Raw genomic sequence first — 22,132 nt, 5'->3', positions numbered from 1 at the left:
GTTTTTTTTTTAAAATGACAATATATGAAAAAGTTTTCCAAGGGTGTTACAAAGGAGGTAGCATTTCTATATAGAGTATGGCATTCTAGTTAAATCTACTAAATCATTTTTATTAATTTGTATTATATTTTTCATGAATATTGGTTTTCTTCATCTGTTAAGGACTTCAAAAAGTATACTTAAAGTTTAACTCACCTTTCAGTAATTGAAAGTTTATGTATATTTTTATTTTATGTCTAACACATGAATATATATATATATATATATACACATACATATTGGGGGAGTGCTAGGGATAGAACCTAGGGCCTCATTAATCCTAGGCAAGCACTTTACCACTGAACTACATCTCTAGCCCTCTAGCACATAAATATTAATCATACTTCTTTACTCACAGAGAATTGTACCATAAATTATATAAAGTAATTTTTATTTCCATTTTAAATATTTTTGCCTTTTATCTTCCTTCATCCAATGCAATTTTTCTAAATTTTACATTTGCAAAATTGCTTTTGCCTATCCTTTTGCTTCTAGGTTCTGAGTCATTTTGCTCAAGTGTAAGTAGGATCTAGTTGAATTTAACTTTTTTTTTTTCAATTTGATGATCTGTCTTTCAAAACAAATCTATCGAACATCAGTTCATTATTAATAACAATGTTTGGTTTAAGCTTTACCATTTTCCCCTGTTTTGGTATATTAAGTAAATGTTTATTAAACTAAATTTTATTTCAAACTGGGAGGAGGGTTAAATTATTTTATTATAGTAAGAAAAGCATATAACATTAACATTTACCATCTTACCACTGAGCTACATCCCCAGCCCTTTTCATTTTGCATTTTGAGACAGAGTCTTGCTAAGTTGCTTAGAGCCTTGCTATGTCACTGAGCTGGCCTGGAAGTTGGGATCCTACTGCCTCAGCCTCCCAAGTCTCTGGGATTGCAGGTGTGTGCCATCTTAACTATTCTGTTTCCTTTTTTTCCCCCCACATTTTTTATTGGTACAATATAGTTGTACATAGTGGTAGAATTTGTTGTTACATATTCCAACATGCACACAAATATAGTTTGGCTAGTATCATTTCTTAGTATTTCCCCTTTCCTTCTTCTCTCTCCCCTGGTTCCTTTCCACTATTCTACTGATCTCCTTTCAATTTTCATGAGATCTCCCCCAAGCTTTCTTTTCCTTTCTCCTCTCTAGCTTCTACATGTGAAAGAAAACATGAATTTTGACCATCTTCTGAGTTTGGCTTATTTCACACAACATAATATTCTCAAGTTCCATCCATTTTCCTGTAAATGACAATTTCATTTTTCTTTATGGCTGAGTAAAATTCCATTGTGTGTGTGTATGTGTATATGTATATGTGTATGCATATACATATGTATATGTATATATGTATATGTCTACACATACAGACACCACATTTTCTTGATCCATTCAATCATTGATGGACATCTAGGCTGGTTTTCTTAACCACTCTTGAATATATATGTCAGTAGTGTTAAACATGTTCACATTGTTGTGAAATAGATCTCCAGAACTTTTTCATCTTAAAAATCTGAAACTGAGCGTTGACTCACCTTTTCCCTCTCCACTAACTCTTGGCCATTACTGGTCTACTTTTAGTTTCTCTGAATTTTACTACTTCTGATACCTCTTGTTTCGGAATCATACAGTATTTGTTTTTGACACTTATTTCACTTAGCATAATGTCCTCAAGTTCATCAGTGTTGTAGCAGATGACAGGATTTTATTCCTGAAGTTTGAATAATATCCCATTGTATGTGTATTCCATATTTTGTATATCCATTCATACATTGGTAGGCATTTGGGTTTCTTCCACCCCTTAGCTATAGTGCTGCTATGTACATAGGAATGTAAATGTATTTTGAGATCCTGCTTTCCATTTCTTTTGGTTATATACCCAGAAGAAAAATTGTTGGATTATATGATAATTCTATTTTTAACCTTTTGAGGAACCTCAATACTGTTTTCCATAGCATTGTTTTTTTGGTTTTTTTTTGTCTTGGGGATTGAACCTCAGAGGTGCTCTACCACTGAGTTGCATCCACATCCTTTTTTATTTTTTATTATTTTTTTTTATCTTGAGACAGGGTCTTGCTAAGTTGCTAAGGCTGGTCTCAATCTTGAAATCTTCCTGCTTCAGTCTCCCTAGTCATGGGATTACAGGCATACTCCACCATTCCCAACCAGTTGTATTATTTTTATAATGCCACCAGTGAGTTCCAATTTCTCCATATCCTCACCAACACTTTATTATAATAACCTCTCTAATGGGTATGAGAAGATATCTCATTATGGTTTTGATTTGCATTTCTTTAAGAAGAATTACTAGAAGATCTTTTCCTGTTATTTTGACCATTCACCTTTGGAGAATTGTCAGTTCAAATCCTTAGCCCATATTTTTAGTCAAGTTGATTTTTGTTTTGAGTTGTAAGTGTTCTTTCTATATTCTGGATATTAACTGCTTATCAGATACATGATTTTCATAATTCTTACCCATTTCATGGGTAAGAGACCGAAGCAGAAAGATCTCAAGTTTGAGACTTGAGATGGGTTGCCTTTCATTCGTCCAATGTGTCTCCTGATGCGCAAGTTTTTAATTTCTCATTTGTCTATTTTTGGTTTTGGTGTCATATCCAAGAAATTACTGCCAAGGTCAGTGTCATGAAGCTTTTACCTCTGTGTTTTATGATTTTAGGTCTTATGTTTAGGCCTTTGAGTTAATAGTTCTTCTGCATGTGGTTATCCAATTTTCCTTGCACCATTTATTGAAAAGACTATGCTTTCCCCATTGAGTGATCTTGGCGCCTTGACTAAAGTCATTTGACATACATGTGAGGGTTTATTTCTAGGCTTTCTCTTGTATTTCATTTATCTGTCTTTAGTCAGATATCATACTGTCTTGATTGCTATGTCTTTGTTTATATTTTGAAATCAAGAAGTGCAAGTCCTCCAACTTTTTCTCTTTCAATATTGTTTTCAATATTTAGTATTTCTTAAAGTTTTAATGATTGCTTCTTGTTTTTAGTCTTGTTTTTTGCTATCTAGTTCATGTTTCTTTTGAGTTTTTCTGATAAAGTAAAGCCATGTAATATAATTAACTAATTGCTTAAATCACTTTCTCAATCTCTTACTCTCATATATGAAACAGTTACCTGTTGTCTGTCATAAGAAAAATTAAGAAACTGAGTGTACTTCTGCCACCTACCTCCACACATGCATACTTCCTAACCAACCAACCAATAATTGTTATGCTTTACAAATTTTATCACAGTTCATTATAGTAGTATTGTTACTACATTGAATTTTACTTTCAAGAATTATAGGGACTAAGGATGCAGCTTAGTGGTAGAGCACTTGCTTGGCACAAACAAGGCTCTGTATTCTTCCTTCCCCAGCACCATACACACAAGTGTTCTTGTGCATACACACAAAAACAGAAAAAGTGTGTATGTTTTTCTTCCTATTTTTACTTTAATTTTATAAGCAAGATTACCATTTATTTTAAATTAGTTATGTTTTAAAATGTAGAATCAATTTTTACCCCAAGGTCTTCATATAACTCTTCACAAATTTGTTAATTTTAGATTATTTATTTGGGTAACTTGATTTTTAAACAAATGTTAGAAATGAGCATCTTTTAAAATACCCTTTTACAAAAACAACTTGGTTGAACATAAAATTTTTGGGTAACAATCCTTAAATCAAAATTCTATTAATTTTGCTCCTCCTTTTCTGGGCACATGTTTCAGCACTGATGTTATTTTTCCTCAGTATGTTTTCTGCCCTGCACTCGACCTACCCCCCGAATTCTTGTAGATTTTTGTTTAATTGATTGGCTGGGGTTTTTTGTTTGTTCGGTTGGTTTTTGGTTTGGGGTCTCATTAGTTTTCCAGAGTATGCCTCAGTATTGGTCAATCTCTTAATTTTTTTCCTATTTGAGATAAAATTCATATGCTATACAATTCACCCTTTTAAGTATATGATTAGTGTTTTTTTTAATATGTTCAAAGATCGTTCAGTCTTTACCACTAATACCCAAACATTTTTGTCTCTCCAAAAAAGAAACCCTGTGCCCATTAGAATCACTTCATATTTCTCCTCATCTCTATTCCACATACCTTTGCCCTGTACTAAACTGCTTTCTGATTCTATAGATTTACTTATTTGGGACACTTTATGTAAAGGGCAATTTGTGGCCTTTCATGTCCAGCTTCTTATCACATAGCATATTTTCAGAATTCATTCATGTTTTAGCATATATCAGTAGTTCATTTCTTGTTGTGGCTGAATAAAATCCATTATGTGGTTTTAGATTTTGTTTATATATTCATGTATTAAAGGACACTGTTATTTCTGTCTTTTTACTTTCATAAATAATGCTGCTATAAAAGAAGGTTTTGTGACCCTATTTTTTCAGTTCTCTTAGGAATAATACTTAGGAATGGAACTCCTAGGTTATATGGTGACTTTTTTGACTTTTTTTTTTTAAAGGGGCTCAGTGGTACTATGGGTTGAACCTAGGGTCTCCACATGCTTAGCAAGTATTCTACCACTGAGCTATATTCTTAGACTTTTTGATTTTCTTTTGAGATGGGGTCTAGCTAAGTTACCCAGACTAGTTAAGTTTTGTATGTGGTGTGAGGTAGGAGATACAGCTTTATTCTTTTGCATGTTGATAGCCAGATGTCCTGGCACCATTTCTTGCAAAGACAATTCTTACCCCCATAAAACAGTTTGGGCACCCTTGCCAAATATATTTTCTAGTAAGAAAACATAAAAGTTGTTTTTGTTTAACACTAATAGAATAAAGAGTGGGAAAGGTAAATTCTTATGCTTCTCATGGATTTCTAAAAGAAGATTTTGAACCTTGAATATAGTCTAAATGAATCCTTCCAAAAGTATAGTGAAAGAAGTAGATTAGAGAAGTAATGTGTACAGTTTCCATATCGAGACAAAGTAGAATTTCTTTTAACATCAGGTGCTGAGGGTTGAGTTAAATGTGGCTTGTCAGTTTGTGACTGATTTTTAAATATTTTTATTTGTTCTTTTTAGTTATACATGAAAATAGAGTCTATTTTGACATATTTATACCAACATTGAGTATATCTTATTCTAATTAGGGTTTGTGACTGCTTATTTAAAATTTTTCCCTTTATACTTATCCCTGCCTCCCCACAGGTAACTGTCCTTATTATGTAAATATCTTTTGGTTTACATGCATACTTAAAATAATTATTTGGTATGTATGCATGTATTTTTTAATTTATATAAAAATATCATTATTTTTCTTATGCTTACTAAAGGTATTTTCAGGATCCTCCCACATTGCTTTAAGTACATTTAATCCAAGTTTCTAATTATAATATATGAGGTATCTATCAGTTAGCCCATGAACTGTGATGAACACAGTGATGAACACCCAGGTTGCTGTCAACGCCTCAGCACCACAAAACATATCTGGACCTTTTTAAACTGTCTGAGAGTGTCTTAATGTATATAATCAGAGTTTTAGGAATATAAGCTGCATGTATACTTAATTTCTACCAAATACCAAATTTCTTTCCAGTCTACATTTCTGCCTGGAATGCTTGAAAATGTCCATTTCTACTTCTCTGCCAGTAATTTCCAGTTTTTTGAAGAAGAAGAAATACAAATTTCTATACAACGGACCTTTTTTTTTTTTTTTTAATTAGATGCTGCTTGTCTTGAGCACCAACCATATCCCCATTATGTAATTCATAAAGGAAGAAAGAGTATCTTTTAGAGACCCTGCTCTGCTTTCAACCAGAATTCATTCATTTGTTCATTCATCCAAATCTGATCATAATAAAGAATATGACAAAAGTACAATGAGTGAGATACTTTAATATGCTTTTCTCAGATTTGAACATATAACATAGATGAGGAAAGATATGGAAGATTTTAATGATACCAACAAGGTTTATTTAAAATGTCTTCATGAAACTTCATTCCCCAAACATAGCATCCATAGTTTTTCCAAATACCTATAGAATATTTATTAAAATTAATTGTATATTAGGCAAAAGGTTGATAAATCCTAAAAGTAAACATTTTATAAGTAAGCTTATATTCTTTAACCACGATACAGCAAAATTGGAACTTAACTATAATTTTTAAATTATATACATGAAAATTTGAAAACATTGTTCTAAATTTATATAAACTTCCAGGTTATATAAGAATCAAAAACTGAAATTACAGTGGTTTTTTTCCCCATTTAAATATAGCACATCAAAATTCATGGAATGTGGCTAAATCTATAAAGAGGAAAGTTTTCAGTTTTAAATAGTATTGAATAAAATAAACTAGAAAATAGAATTATGCATTCTAGACTGGAAAAAGACTACCAAATAAGTAAAGAAATTCAGGAAGTAGTAAAATGAATGTATGAGTTAATAATCAGTCCCCAAATTGATCAGTATAACGAAGATCTGATTCATTCAAAAGAACAGTAAGCCAGTCTTTGTTTATTATTACCAGGGAAAAATGGATATCGACATTAGTCATGTAGGAAGGGTGTAATATTTTTATTTAAAGTATAATATTTTAATATAAAAATATTAAATATATACTATGCTACTTTAAGCTAATAGGTTTTAAAATTTAGGTTATAAATAAGTATGATTTTCTGAGAAAATTAAGAAAATTGGGCAAGAAGTTTTAAAACCTAAGTGTATCACTAATAGAAATGGAAAGACTGGGGCCAGGGATGTGGCTCAGTGGTAATACTCTCACTTAGCATGTGAAGGTGCTGGTTTTGAGCCTCAGCACCACATAATAAATAAGGTATGTGTCCATCTACAACTAAAAAAGGTTTTCAATAAAAGGACATGGAAATACTGTAATCTATAAGTTATATATCTGTGCCCTCCAGAAACTTTACACACAATAAAACTAAAAAGAAATGAAAGTACGTGTTTCTTCATCCCCTGCCAACTCTTGAATAGTATCAGTCTTTTTAATATTTGCCAATGCTTTAAGTTGAATTTTTAAAATATTAGATTTTAGATTTGCCCTTTATATTTCCATATAGTTATTTGTCAATAGAGATTTTTTTTAAATTAGAAAGTAAAATTCATAAATTATTAGAAAAATCTAGACTTCTGTTAAGCTAGACTCTAATCAGTTGGGTTTAGTACTTAATTATCATGGTTCTTTTGACATTTTAATCCAAGAAAACTATAATAATATGTGGACACCTTATGAAAATGGAAAGATGTGAAGAGGAAACTAATTCTTACTGGAATATGAAGATTGGAACTTTATTTATTAAATCAGACATGGGACCAGAACAGCCATGTGAAAATATCTAACAAATTAGGTATATCTGGTCTCAAGTGAAATAAAGATTTTAGAGTCATGCATGTTAGGGTGATCATAATCTTCATAGTTCTTAATCAAGAAGAAAGATATTTGGGAGAATCTGAAGAAAAAAAAGTTACTTCAAGTTTGTAATTTTTCAAACCTGACATGACATGAAAAAAAGAAAAAAAAAAAACCCAATCCTTTGGGACCCATGTCTTCTAGCTCTACCACCCTCTATACCATTTTTATGATGATTTGTCAACATTCTGCTTTTTCCCATGTGTTAATTGATCCCTTTAGCCCTGGGCTCATTTTCTTGCTCTGTACCCTAAACTCTTGACATACATATAGTATAACTTCTCATTCTGTGGTTATAAATCATATGGAGTTACACTGGTTGTGTACTCACATATGAACATAGGAAAGTTATGTCCAGTTCATTCTACTGTCTTCTCTATTCCATCCTCTCTTTCCTTCCTTCCCCTTTGTATAATTAAGTGAATGTCTACCACTCCCCCCACCATTGTGTATTAGCATCTGCATGTCAGAGAGAACATTGTGCCTTTGGTTTTTTGGAATTGGCTTTTTTCACTTGGCATGATAGTCCCATTTCCATCCATTCACTGGCAAATAACACAATTTCATTCTTCATTATGGCTGAGTAATATTCCATTGTGTATATATACCACATTTTCTCTATCCATTTATATGTTGAAGGACACCTTGGCTGGTTTCATACCTTAGCTATTGTGAATTGAGCTGCCACAAACATTGATGTGGCCACAAACACTATAGAATGCTGATTTTAAGTCCTTTGGGTATGGGATAACTAAATCAAATGGTAGTTCCATTCTAGGTTTTCTGAGGAATCTCCATAGTGCTATCCAGAGTGGTTGCACCAATTTGCAGTCCCACCAGCAATGTATGAGTGTGCCTTTTTCTCCACATTCTTGCCAAGATTTATTATAACTTGTATTCTTGATAATTGCCATTCTGACTGGTGTAAGATGGAATTTCAGTGTAGTTTTAATTTGCATTTCTCAAATTGCTAAAGATGTTGAACATTTCCTCATATATTTTGTTTATCATTGGAATTTATTCTGAGAAGTGTCCGTTCAATTCCTTTGTTCATTTATTGATTGGGTGGTGGACTTTTTTTTTTTTTTTTTGGTGCTAAGATTTTTGAGTTCTTTATATATTTTGGAAATTAATGCTCTATCTGAGGTGCAGGTGGCAAAGATTTTCTCCCATTCTGTAGGCTCTTTCATCACACTTTTAATTGTTTCCTTTGCTGTGAAGAAGTTTTTAGTTTGATACCCTCCCATTTACTGATTTTTTAAATTCTACCTCTTGTACTCTTGGGAGTCTTGTTATAAAGAAGTCAGTTCCTGAGCCAGTAAGTTAGTAGGTGCAGGGTTTCTGATCTAATTTCTAGGTCTTTGATCCACATTGAGTTTGGTGGAGGGTGAGAGATTAGGGTTTAATTTCATTTGGGGTACCTATGGATTTCCAGTTTTCTCAGAACCATTTGTTGAAGAGGCTCTTTTCTCTAGTGTGTTTTTTCACCTCATCTAGTATGAGATTACTGTGTTTATGTAGGTCTGACTCTCTGTCTTCTGTTAGGTTTCATTGGTCTTCATGTCTTTTTTAGTGCCATACCATGCTATTTTTGTTGCTGTAACTCTGTAGTGTAATTTAACGTCTGGGATTGTGATGCCTCCTGCTTCACTTTTCTCACTAAAGATTACTTTAGCTATTCTGTGCCTCTTATTTTTCCAGGTGAATCTCATGACCGTTTTTTTTTTGATTCTGTGAAGAATATCATTGGAATTTTGATAGAGATTGCATTGAATCTCCATTGCACTTTTGGTAGTATGTCCATTTGACAAGATTAATTCTGCCTATCCAAGAAGGGAGGTCTTTTCATCTTCTAAGGTCTTCATTTTCTTTCTTTAGTGTTCTGTAGTTTTCATTGTAGTGGTCCTTCACCTCTTTTGTTAAATTGATTCCCAAGTTTTGTGTGTGTGTGTGTGTGTGTGTGTGTGTGTGTGTGTGTGTGTGTGTGTATGTGTTTGTTTGAGACCATTGTGAATGGGATTGTGTTCCTAATTTCTCTTTCAGCTGATTGCAGTTGACTTATGGCTGTTAATTTTGTATCCTGATACTTTGCTGAATTCATTTATGAGTTCTAGAAATTTTGTTGTAGAGTTTTTTGGGTCTCCTAAGTATAGGATCATGTTGTTGTCAAATAGGGATAGTTTGAGTTCTTCTTTTCCTATTCATATCCCTTTAATTTCCATCATTTGCCTAATTGATCTGGTTAGATTTTCAAGGACTACAGAGTAGAAGTAGTGGAAGTGGGTATCCCTGTCTTGTTCAAGTTTTTAGAGGGAATGCTTTAAATCTTTCTCCATTTAGAGTAATGTTAGCCTTGGGTTTATCTTATAGCTTTTATAATGTTTAGGTATGATCCTTCTATTCCCATTTTTTCTAATGTTTTAAACATGAATGGATGCTGTATTTTGTTAAATGCTTCTTCTGCATCTATTGAGGTAATCATGTGATTTTTGTTTTTAAGTCTGTTTATGTGATGAATTACATTTATTGATTTCAATATGTTGAACCTTGCATCCCTGGGATGAAATCTACTTGACCATGGTGTCTATGTTTTTAATGTATTTTTGTGTGTGGTTTACCGGTATTAAGAACTTTTGCATCTATGTTCATCAACTATTTTGGTCTGAAGTTTCCTTTCTTTGATATGTCTTTGGTTTTGGTATCAGGGTGATATTAGCTTCATAGAATGTGTTTGGAAGAATTCTAGCCTTTTCTATTTTGTGGAATAATTTGTGGAGGACTGGTATTAGCTTTTCTTCAAAGTTCTGTTAGACCTCTGCTGAGAGTCTGTCCAGTCCTGTGATTTTCTTTTCTGGTGAGCTTTTGATAGCTGCTTCAATTTCCTTACTGGAAATTGGTCATTTAAAATTTTCTGTATCTTCCTGGTTCATTTTAGGTAGGGCATATATCTATAGGAATTTGTTAATGTAATTAAGATTTTCTAGCCTATTGGAGTATAAATTTTTAGAATAATTTCTGATTATCCTTTTTATTTAGTGTTTGTGGGGATACTTCCTTTTTTATCACAGATTTTAACAATTATAGTTTTTTCTCTTTCTTTTGGTTAGCCTAGGTAAGGGTTTATGAATTTTGTTAATTTTTCAAGGAACCAACTTTTTGTTTCATTGATACTTTGAATTTCTTATCTCAAATTTGTTGATTTTTTTTCCTGATTTCTATTATTTTCTATCTTCTATTGATTTGGGTGTAGGTTTTTTTTTTTCTCTTATTTTTCTATGGCCTTGTAATGTTAGATTATTCCTTTGGTACTTTTCTGTTCTTTTAATGAATGAGCTCAGTGCTAGGAACTTTCCTCTTAGAACTGCCTTCATAGTGTCCTAGAGATTTTGATGTGTTGTATCTCTATTTTCATTTGCTTCTAAGTATTTTTTATTTCACCCCTGATTTCTTCTATTAATCCATTCATTATTCAACAGTGAATTATTTATTCCCCAGCTGTTTCTATTTTTATCATATAGTAGATTTCTTATTTCATTCCATTATGATCTGATAGTAAATAAAAAAAGAGATATAATACCCTGTATTCTAAGAGTTGTTTTGTGGCCTAAGATGTGGTCTGTTTCAGAAAGTATATTCAGTCATCGATGAAAGAAATTCTCTCTCTCTATATATATGATTCTGTAGCTACTTTATTACGTTTTGGTTTAGAAAATCTATCTAGTAATGAGGGAGGCATGTTAGAGTCACCCAGAATTATTGTGTCATGGTTTATTTGATTCTTGAAATTGAGAAGGGTTGGTTGATGTACATAGATGCTCTATTGTTTGGGGCATAAATATTTAAGATTGTTATTTCCTGTTGTTGTCTGATTCCCTTAAGCAGTATGAAGTGAGCTTCCTTGTCTCTTCTGATTAATTTTTGCTTAAAGTTCACTTTATCTGATATGAGAATAGAAACACCTGCTTGTTTATGAGATCCATGTGAGTGATATGTTTTTTTTTTTTCCCCATCCTTTCACTTTCTGTCTGTGGATGTCTTTGCGTATGAGGTGAGTATTTTGAAGACAGCATATTGTTGGTCCTTGTTTTTGTTGTTTTGGGGCACTGGGGATTGAACTCAGGGGCACTCAACCCCTGAGCCTTATTGCCAGCTTTTTTTGTGTGTTTTATTTAGATACAGGGTCTCACTGAGTTGCTTAGCACCTCACTTTGTTTAGCTGAGGCTGGCTTTGAACTAACAATCCTCCTACCTCAGCCTCCTGAGCCACTAGGATTACAGGTGTGCACCACCTTGCCCTGCTTGGGTCTTGTTTTTTAATTCAGTCTAGTCTGTCTTTTGATTAATGAATTTAGTCCATTAACATTCAGTGTTGTTATTGAGAGATGAATTTTATTTCCTATTATTTTCATTTATTTCCCTTTGCTTTTCTATTCTTCTAGTTCAGAGTTTCTCCTTCTACTGGATTTCATTCTTATCCTCCATTTCTTCTTCATGAAATATTTTATTGAGTATATTTTGTGGTTCAAGCTTTCTTAAATTTAACTTTTGTTTAGCAGCTTTCAAAATTCTATTCCTATTCTGTACGTTAGGCATTTGCATCATAATGTGCCTTGGAGTGGGTCTGTTGTAAGTAATTTAGAGTCCTCTATGCCTCCTATATTTGATTTTTCCATTTCATTCTTAATATTTGGGAAATATGATATTATTCATTGAAAAGATTGTGCATTCTTTAGTTTGTACTTCAGAGTCTTCATCTATCCCTATGAATCTTAGATTTGGCCTCCTAATGTTATCCCATATTTCTTGAAAATTCTCGTCATGGTCTCTTTACATCTTTTCTCCATGATCAACTTGATTTTTCAAGATATATGTACTTTGTTGTCTGAAACTGTCTTCAAAATGATCCCGTCTATTGGTGTTACTTTCCATCAAATTTTTAATTTGGTTTATTGATTCCTTCATTTTGAGGATTTCTGATTGTCTTCCAGTTCTCTGTCTCCTTACTGAGGTGAACTTTCACTTCTTGTATTTTCTAATTTCATTCCTTATATCATCTTTTATCTGACAGAACAACTGCACCCCAGTTGCAACCCAGACCCTTTCTAAATTCCTTCTCTGACATTTCCTCCACTGTGGTGTCATGGAGTCTGTTGTTGAGGCATTCTGGGTTGTTTGGAATGATTTGTTCCCTTTCTTTTTTATATTGTTTGCATCTGTTCAAATGTATCTGAAGAAGCAGAGTTTCTACCCTACAAACTTATAATGTCCCTGTTAGTTTCCAGTACATCACAGATTAGGGGGAGCCAAACAGTAGCAACAACCTATGTAAACAATATATAGCAATAAACTAAGAACTTGGTTCCTATTATGACATCTACAGTGTCAATTGGCACAATAAACAATTGGTAGGATCAGCAGTTTCCACTAGTAAAAACAGTAAGTAAGCATTTTATGCCTGGCATAAAATGAAACGATAGGTATTATCTTTGACTTCTATAATATTACTACAGCATTAGTGGCAGGATCTGGCATTGTATATACCAATTAGAGTTATAAGATGTTAAGAATAGGGTTAAAGAGGAAAAATGAAGAGATGTGAGGGTAGAAAAGGTTTGTGTTTTCAGTAAGTGAATGTGGAAATTAAAAATGTGACATAGGTTGTGATAGTTATATGGAGGGAGAAGAAAAAAATAGAAGTAAAAAAATTTAAAAAGTAAAAACAATAGAATTTGGCTGTTAGCAAGAGAAAAGGGAGAAAGATAAACAAGAGGAACAGAATTATGAAAATACAAAACAAAATTGAATATACTAATAAAAAATCCTATCCCTCAACATGCAGAACAAGAAAAAAAGACTACATTTTTAAAAAATACTAGAAATGAGAAAACAAATAGGTATATGTACAAATGTTCCTGAATCATTCAACACATTAGGGGGGGAAAAATTCTGATGCAAAATTAAGTAGTTGTTTCCATTGCAGTGGTCAAAAAGTTAATGGGAAATATGTTTGCTGTCTGTGCCCAACTGTCAACTGTCTGCCTTTCTCTTTCTTGAGGTATGTGCTGGGTGCAAGAGTAGGGACCACAGGTTGTCAACTTCTTTTTTTTTTTTTTTTTTATGTTTCTCACGGGATGCTGGTTGGAGTTCAAAATCCTCTGCTTCCCTTCTTGGCAGTAAGACCGAAGTTTGGGGTGGAAAACACTATCAGCTCTGCTCCAGGGTGAACCACAGCTGGGTTCTATGAGTACCTTTAGCTGGAGGTCTTGGGGGCAGAGCTTAGGTCCACCGAGGCCCTAGGTGCTTATTGCATAGCTAGTTTTCTGAAAATATTAAATCCACTCACCTTTTAAGAGCCCATCAGATGCCTATGCTGGGAGACAATACTCCCAAGATTCTCCGCAGGCATTGACTCCTAAGTCGAGGGAGCCAGTCCCATGCAGCTTCTGTGGCTTGTGGGTTCCAACCTTCACAGCCTCCTGGGCCCAACCACACCAGTCCAGGTTTCCAAACCCTCACGTTGGTCCATGGACACACCAGCCCATTAAAGATCTCAACCTACTACTTTCTCAGCCTCCCGGGGTCGGTTTCTGAGAGAATCCTCCGCAACTGGTCCTTTTAGCCTCAGATCTCAAAGCGCGGAGGAAGCCAGATTCCCCTAGCCTCCGGAACTGGTATTACCCAAGCTAACGCTTTCGATGGCTCATTTTATCCAGATTTTCCTTGGCTCAAACTAGTTCCTGTGGCTGTTATCTTACCTGTACTGTTTATCGGAGCCAGCCTCATTTTCTGGGATCCGATTTCTTGGTTCCTCTATCTGCTGGCACCATAGTACATTCTGTTCCAGATGGCTCCTGCCTCGGTTCACTGTGGATGATTGTTAAACATGGTGCATCAATTGCTACCAATTTATTGTGTCCAACAGCCTCCGGATCAGCCTATTGCAGACTACCCCTCCAATCTCGGGATTTTCCATGCCGAGACCATCTGTTGTATTTATTGACTTTTCCCATCCTTGTATGTTAATTCCACTGTTCCTTCAAGCAGCTTAGCCTTTATTCTTGTCCCTTTTCCTTGTTTCTTGTTCTCCAAATTTCCAAGTCTCTAAGGCACTTAGGCTTCTAGTTTTGTTGAGTTTTAGTGAAATCCCTTTCACCCACCTCACAAAGAAGCAGTATTCCTTTTGCTTGAATCCCTGGTCACCAAACTACAATAAACGCTGCTTCCCTCTAGTCTACCATCCCCCATCCCCCGCGCCACCACCCTCCCCATTGTTCTTACGTCCCCTTTTCAGTAACAGGAGTAATCAACCATAAAGCATGTTAAACTTTTTACTCCCAAACCTTAATATTCCACATTTATTTGTTTGCATACATAAACAAACATTTTATAATTCACGTCATAAAATTTAACTCAAGTATATAGTGGTTTTTAGTTTATTGATAGAATTATGCAACCATCATTTTTTACACCCTTCCAAATAAATTTTTATGTGTCAGTAGTCTTCATTTCCCATTTCCCACATTTGTCCCAGCCCACAGACAACCACGAATTACTTCCATCTGTATGGATTTACCTGTTCTTCATAATTTATATAAATGGAATCATATAATGTGTAGTCTTTTGTGACAGACTTTTTTCATTTAGCATGTTTTCATGCTACATTGTAGTCCATATTCGTTGCTTTTTATAGACAGATAATATTCCATTGTGTGAATATAACACATTTATCCATCAGACTATGGACATTTGGGTTGTTTCCACTTTGGGGCTATCATGAACAAAACTACAGTGAACATTCATCTACAAGCTTTTGTGTGGCCATATGTTTTCACTTCTCTTAGGTATATACCCCAGATGTGGAATTATGGGAACATATGACAACTCTATCTTTAACCATTTGAGGAACTGCCACACTGTTTTCCAGAGCACCTGCACCATTTTTAAACCCCCATTAGCAACCTGAGTATTCCAATTTCTCTGTGTCCTAGTAAGCATTTGTTTTTGTCTTTTTTATCTTCCCACCCTAAGGGCCTGAATAAATGTATTTTGTTGATGGAATTTATCTTTAGACTGTTTTCTGGTTTTGAATGACTACAATATTATAAGCAGGAATTAAAGAAGATTTTAAGCAAAAAATAGAATTGCACACTCCAAGGATACACAGTAAATGGGATTTTTCACCTCTGTGTTGCATATGATGCATATCATGGCTGGTTACCTACTCTGGAAGTGCCAGAGACCTTGGAAGACACCACAAGAGTCCTGTAGTCCTCCCACTCCCATCACATCCACGCGAATCTGCACCAGCCTGTGCTTCAACAACTCCATTGTTCCCTTTCCGTTCCTAGGACAGACATTCTATTTTCTCAGGCTGCAGTTGTTGAAAGTTTTTGTTTTAAAGGTCCAAATTCTATCTGGTGCTGTTTCCAGAATAGCTCTCCAAAAGTCTAAGAAATAGGTCGGGTCTTCTTCTCAGGACTCTTCTTCCTTCCCCAAAGGGTTTGTTTTTAGGTCTTCATTCCAAACCATTCCTCATGGGTCATGGTTTCTTCTCCCCTTTCCAAATTTGGCAGCTTTCTTGGGTCCAAGTTCATCAATATCCAATTTTTAAACATGTTCCTTTGAACTAAATGTGCTGTGCTTCAGGTGGTGAGAGCATATTGACTGAGCCAATTGATCACCTTTCTGAAACTGGAACATTTCTGTGGCCCAACACATGTTTTATTCCCTTCAGCTCACTGTTGAATTCATTAAATATTTATTGCCACACCCCCCTATAAGTTTTTGTTCTCATTTCTTGGACTGATAGTACAGTTCAGATGCTACAAAATTTAAACTATGAAAACATTTTTTTAGAAAGAGAGAGAATATTTTTTAATATTTATTTTTTGGTTTTTGGCGGACACAACATCTTTGTATGTGGTGCTGAGGATCGAACCCAGGGCCGTGCACATGCCAGGTGAGCGCGCTACCACTTGAGCCACATCCCCAGCCCAAAACTAATCACCCTCAAAATTCCTTTATGCCTGTTTGCAATTATTACTCATGTCTAGCCCCCAGGCAACCACTAATCTGCCTCTTCTGGACATTTCATATAAATAGAATCATATAATTTATGGTCTTTTGCATCTGGTTTATTTTCTATAACAATGTTTTCAAGGTTCATTCGGGTTGTAGTATTTATCAGTAGTTCCTTTTATTATTGCATAGTATTCCATTATATAGATAATCAATATTTGGTCTTCTCCAGTAGGTGGACATTTAGATTGTTTCCTGTTTGATAACATAAATGCTGCTGCAAACATTCTTGTAAAAATTTTAGTCCCTTGTAAATTTTCCTTTCTTTGTGGTATTTATCTAGATGTGTAATTACTGAATCTTATAAATTTTTAATTTTTTAAGAAACTACTAAAGTGTTTTTCATAGTAGCCATACCATTTTAAATTCCCACCTGCAGTGTGTTTAGGGTTCCAGTTTTTCCACATCATCCACAATTGCTATTGTCCATATTTTTAGTTTTAGCCATCCTAGTGGGCTTGAAGTAATATTTGATGTTGAATATCTTCACATGTGCTTAATGGCCATTCTTATATGTTCTTTAATGAAAAGTCTAGATCTTCTGCCCATTTTTAAATTAGGTCATTTGTCATCTTATTGAGTTGCAAGAGTTTTATATGTTTTGGTTACAAATCTTAGATTATGATTAACGAATAATTTCTCCCAGTCTGTTACTTGTCTTTATTTTAGAAATGTCTTTTGACCATCGAAAGTCCAGTTTAAAAAAAAAAAAAATTATGGACTGTGCTTTTGGTATTATGTCTGAGAATTCTTTGCCTAACTAGTTACAAAGTTTTTTTCCCTGTGTTTTCTTTTAAAGGTTTTATAGCTTTAGTTCTTATTACTTAAGTCTGTCATCCATTTTGAGTCCATTATTGTATATGATGTGGTGTCTACATTCATTTGGTATGTGAGATCCAGTTGTCCCAGCCTCATTTGTTCAAAAGACTGTCCTTCCTTCTATTCAGTTGCTTTGGCTCCTTTGATAAAACCCATTGATCATAAATGTAAGAATTTGTTTCTGCACTCTCAGTTCTGTTTCATTTATTGATATGTCTTTCTATTTTTGTACTAATACCACAATGTCTTGATTACTGTAGCTTTATACTAAGTTTTGAAATTTTAAAAAATAAGTCTTAGTCCTTGTTCTCTTTCAATAATTTTTAGCTCTTCTGGTCCTTTTTACTTCCATATAAGTTTGAAATCAGTTTATAGTTTGCTTCCAAAAAGCTTGCTAAAGCTGGACATGGTGGCACGCACTTGTAATCTCAGCTACTTGAGAGACTGAGGTAGGATCACAAGTTCCAGGCTGACCTTGGCAATTTAGCAAGACCCTTTCTCAAAATAAAATATTGGGGGATGAAGCACCGTGGCAAAATTTTGAATTTTCCATTTCATGTAGATGGGATATCTCACCATTTCTTTAGATCTTTAATTTCCCCAAGCAATATTTCATAGTTCTCAGTATGCAAACTTAGCATATCTGTTGTTAACTTTTTTCCCAAATATTTCATTCTTTTTGATACTTTTGTGAATGGAATTGCTTCCTTAATTTCCTTTTTCAGATTGCTCATTGTTAATTATAGAAACATCATTGGTTTTTTTTTAAATTGTACATTTGGATTGTTTCTTGATCTTATATTCTGCATCCTGGCTAAACTTAGTAGTTATAGTATTTCTTTGTGAATTATTTAGTATTTTCTGTAGATAGGATCATGTCATTGCTTCTTTCCAATCTGGATTCTTTTCTTTCACTATGTCAAACACAGAAAGGCAAATACCTACATAGATTTTGTAACTTTTTATTTTTTTTTTTACAAAAATGGCAGTATACTTTGCTTTTTATACATTGATATCTGTCTTGAAGGTCAGTGCATTCCAGCACCTACATGCTTTTTCTCTCATTTTTACAGCAGCAGAAAAGACGTAGTGTATTACCTGTCAAATCATTCCCACTGTCCTTTCTGCATTTGTACACTTTTTTTAACATCCTTGTAGACTCATAGTTTTATATTAGTTTCTTATAGCTTACCATCTAAATCATTTGTTCTTTCTAATGCTTCTGTAACTTCAAAAATGAAAATTTTATTCCTATTTCCTAATGGAGAAACTACTAGCACAAAGCAATTGTGGTGTATGTGACAACTGGTAAAGTAAAGATCTGAGACTGGCTCAGGTTTTGGAACTCCAGATCACAAGTTGCTACCATTCTTCTTGCATAATATGCAATCCTTTATAATTATTCCTGCTAAATATCCTCTTGTTTGACTTGGCCCATCATTCCTATTATTATTTGGAATCCTGACAGCTATTAAAGGCACACTTGTGCATTATATAGAATTTCTCCTCCTTTCCATACCTTCAAGACATTTGCATTTTCCATCTGTAAAATATTAAGAAGGAATATCTAGAGCCAAATCCAGTGACTAGAACATTATAGATGCTAGGTTAATATTTGTTGTGAAATACAAGTTATACTGCTCCATAAAGAATTCTCTCTGTGTTAACAATATTTGAGTAAGGTTGGTTTAACCAGTTATCATTCAACCCATATAACTCTATCTTGCCCTTAACTGTGCCATGAGATGTTTTGTTCAAATCTAGCTGTATTCTACTATACATTCTTTTTGTCTGCCAATCAAGTGACCATATTTACTAGGGAAAACAAGGCTAATATAGTGGCACTTGTTTTGCCTGCCTTACTGAACCCAGGCTGAAATTTGCTAATCTTTTCTTTGACTTTCAAATGCTTTCAGATTATCTAAATTGGTGATCAGGGGTCTAAATTTTACAGGGCATCAGTGTCAAACTCATGTTTGCAATGCTCATCTTTCTGAAAATCAAACATAACTCTTTTTCTCCAGGATTTTGTTGGAAGTTCCCTGGGCATCTTGGATTATAGTTTATCTGCTCCAAGGGAGCAAAATCTCTGTTTCCTCTCCCGACTTGGTCCTCAATTAAAATCTATGAAATTTGTTTAAGTAAAAAAAAAAATCACTTGGCATTTATTCAAAATATAGATGTCCAAATCCCTCCCGTAGACATTACAAATTATTGTTATGGGTTACCCACCTCCCAGGACATTTTTTGTGATGGCAAGTTTAAGAAATACCCTTTTATACTTTATTCATTCAGCTGTATTTTATGGTCTTTTTGTCATCCACAAGCCTTCCATATCAGCTTCTATCCCTTAACTTATCCTTCATTGCTCTACTTGCTCTGAACATAACTAAAATGGTCTTTGGGCCTTTTTCAAGCCTTTTACAATACTCCCTTCATGACTTCTCATGGAGCCTTGCAGCTCTTTGATGTTTGGAGAAGATCTTAATCTGCAGCACATCAATTTCTTTAGATCTCCTAGACCTTTTTATCTCACATCAAAATGATATATAGGTGTCAATTGAGAATTTCATTCTGCAGATGCATCAGGCTACATTTGGTTAGCATCTTTAAGTTTCTTCAAGCCCTGGGAAAACACCCAGCCCCTTTTTCTTTTTTTTTTTTCTTTTTCTTTTTTTATTGGTTGTTCAAAACATTACATAGCTCATGACATATCATCTTTCATACATTTGACTCAAGTGGGTTTTGAACTCCCATTTTTACCCCAAATACAAATTGCAGAATCACATCAGTTACACATTCACATTTTTACATAATGGCATATTAGTGACTGTTGTATTCTGCTACCTTTCCTATCCCCTACTATCCCCCCTCTCCTCCCCTCCCATCTTCCCTCTCTACCTCATCTGCTGTTGTTCAATTCTCTCCCTTGTTTCCCAGTAGTCTGGGCCCTCTCCAACTACAATAGCATTCTCCCTATCATGTGGTAATGTGTCTCAAGCTTCCTCCAACTGCATCTCAACAATTTGAATTGGATTAAAAGGGACTTTAGAGGACCTGTAGCCTTGTTTATGTTGTAGTTAACTGTGTCATTGATCATAAGGAACTCTAATGTAGACCTTTATATTTTTCTAGGTGGCAAACCATATGATTTCTTCTGACTCTGTTTCATGTGCCAGTAGTTTCTTGAGCTTGAACTCTACTCTTTGCAACGAAGAAAATGTGCACATGTTAAACAAAGGCATACAAGCAGGTAAATCACTTGAATTCAAACTTTTCCATTGAAAAGCCTTTCTATGCATATAAGATAGTTAAGCTCACTCATAATAAGGGAAATGAAGATTAAAATTACCTGTATGGCCAAATACCATTTTCACCTATAAATTGGCAAAAACTCAAGTTTATGAACAAGAATATCTGGAAGGCAGCACTCTTAACCATACTAGTGGGAGTATGAGTTGGTACAAATCCTGTGAAAGGCAAGTTGGTAGTTTCTATTAAAATTCCTTTGACCCAGCATTTTTACTTTTGGAATTTAGCCTATAGAAATACTTGGATATGTGCAAATTGACAAAAATGACAAGTGTCCAAAGTAACTATTAACTGCTTGTTATAGCCAAAATTTAAGATAAACTGAGATATCCATCAGTAACTGAATCGTTAAATAAATTACTGTACTTCCACTAATGACATCCTACATAGTATGAGGAAGGAAGCTCTTTCTATACTCATAATGAAAGATCTTCAAGATACATGATTTAAAAGAAAAACAGAGGTATGGAATAGTATATATTATGCTACTACAAGTATATTTTTAAAAATAAAGGAGGGAAGAGAATTGCTTGAATGTACAAAAATAATTTTCTGGAATCCTGAGGTTGTAAATAAAGTAAATGGAGAACTAGTGAGAAGGAAGATTTCAAGTTTATGCCTTTCTGTATCTTTTGATTTTTTTTTAAACAAAGTTTAAAAAAGAAAAACTTCCTTCTTGGGTGTTTTTTACCCCCAACCTCCTCCCCATTAAGTCTTCTCTTTACTGCTATCAACCTCTTAGCTGGGTGACTGCCAATAGGACTGTACAATTTTACTATCTTGGGATTGGAATCAAAATTCCTTACCTACTAAATCCATTCAATTCTTCTTTTTCTCTGATTCTGAACGGGCTTAGAAGTTAAAACCCGCTTTCTTTCTCCCTTTCCCTCCATCTCTTTCTCCCTCTACATCTCTCCATTTTTCTTCCTCTCACTCTTCTCCCACATACCCCACAAAAAAGGCAATATATCTTTGAACTAAACCTCAAGAATGCTCCCACAGACATCTGTGATCTTTTCCCTCAGGTAACTTGGAGATTGTACATGGTGATGGAAAACACACTCGTGATGTTGGGGTGACTTTCCCAACTCCAAGCTCTAGTGAGGCTAGATTAGAAGAGGATAGCGATGTAACTTCTTGGTTAGAAGAAAAAATTGAAGAGAAAATACCTGTTACCAATTATCTTGGGGACAAAAAGTTAAAGAAGAACAAGAAGAACTCCTGTGAAGGTCAGATTCTACATCCAGGTTTTACAGCAGAAAAACTAGTGAATTAAACCTGTTGCATTGCTAAGATTCTTTGTTTCTAACTAACTCCATATTGACTCCACCTACCCTCAGCCATCATGATGGTAAATTTTCAGAATATCTAGAACTATATTTACAGAGTCATACCTGCAATTAAAACAGATTTAAGGGTACCCTGGGGGCCCCTGATAGCTGAGCCCCCTGGAAATCTTTATTTTATATATATATATATCTTTGATGAGAA

The 22,132-nt window shown here is 34.3% G+C and overlaps 1 protein-coding gene across 6 annotated transcripts in view; it reads left to right on the top strand.

The window, feature by feature from the left end:
* The window catches only part of Alms1 (ALMS1 centrosome and basal body associated protein), a 189,806-nt gene that overhangs the window by 154,401 nt on the left and 13,273 nt on the right, over positions 1–22,132 (top strand). For 3 of the 6 annotated variants that reach the window (XR_013428866.1, XM_078029015.1, XM_078029016.1), the window contains exons 18-19: positions 20,465–20,582; positions 21,667–21,870. Coding sequence is in view for 3 of the 6 variants with exons in the window: in XM_078029015.1 (XP_077885141.1) it covers positions 20,465–20,582; positions 21,667–21,870 (322 nt within the window). In the remaining 3 variants the exon portion in view is untranslated. Of the gene's footprint in view, positions 1–20,464; positions 20,583–21,666; positions 21,871–22,132 lie in introns of those variants that run through there. The other 3 variants (XR_013428868.1, XM_078029017.1, XR_013428867.1) reach the window with 2 other exon arrangements.

The sequence above is a fragment of the Ictidomys tridecemlineatus genome, chromosome 12 (assembly GCF_052094955.1).
Source record: "Ictidomys tridecemlineatus isolate mIctTri1 chromosome 12, mIctTri1.hap1, whole genome shotgun sequence".
Classification (NCBI taxonomy): domain Eukaryota; kingdom Metazoa; phylum Chordata; class Mammalia; order Rodentia; family Sciuridae; genus Ictidomys; species Ictidomys tridecemlineatus.
Note: the sequence above shows the minus strand (reverse complement) of the source record. Positions and strands in the feature narration are given on the sequence as shown.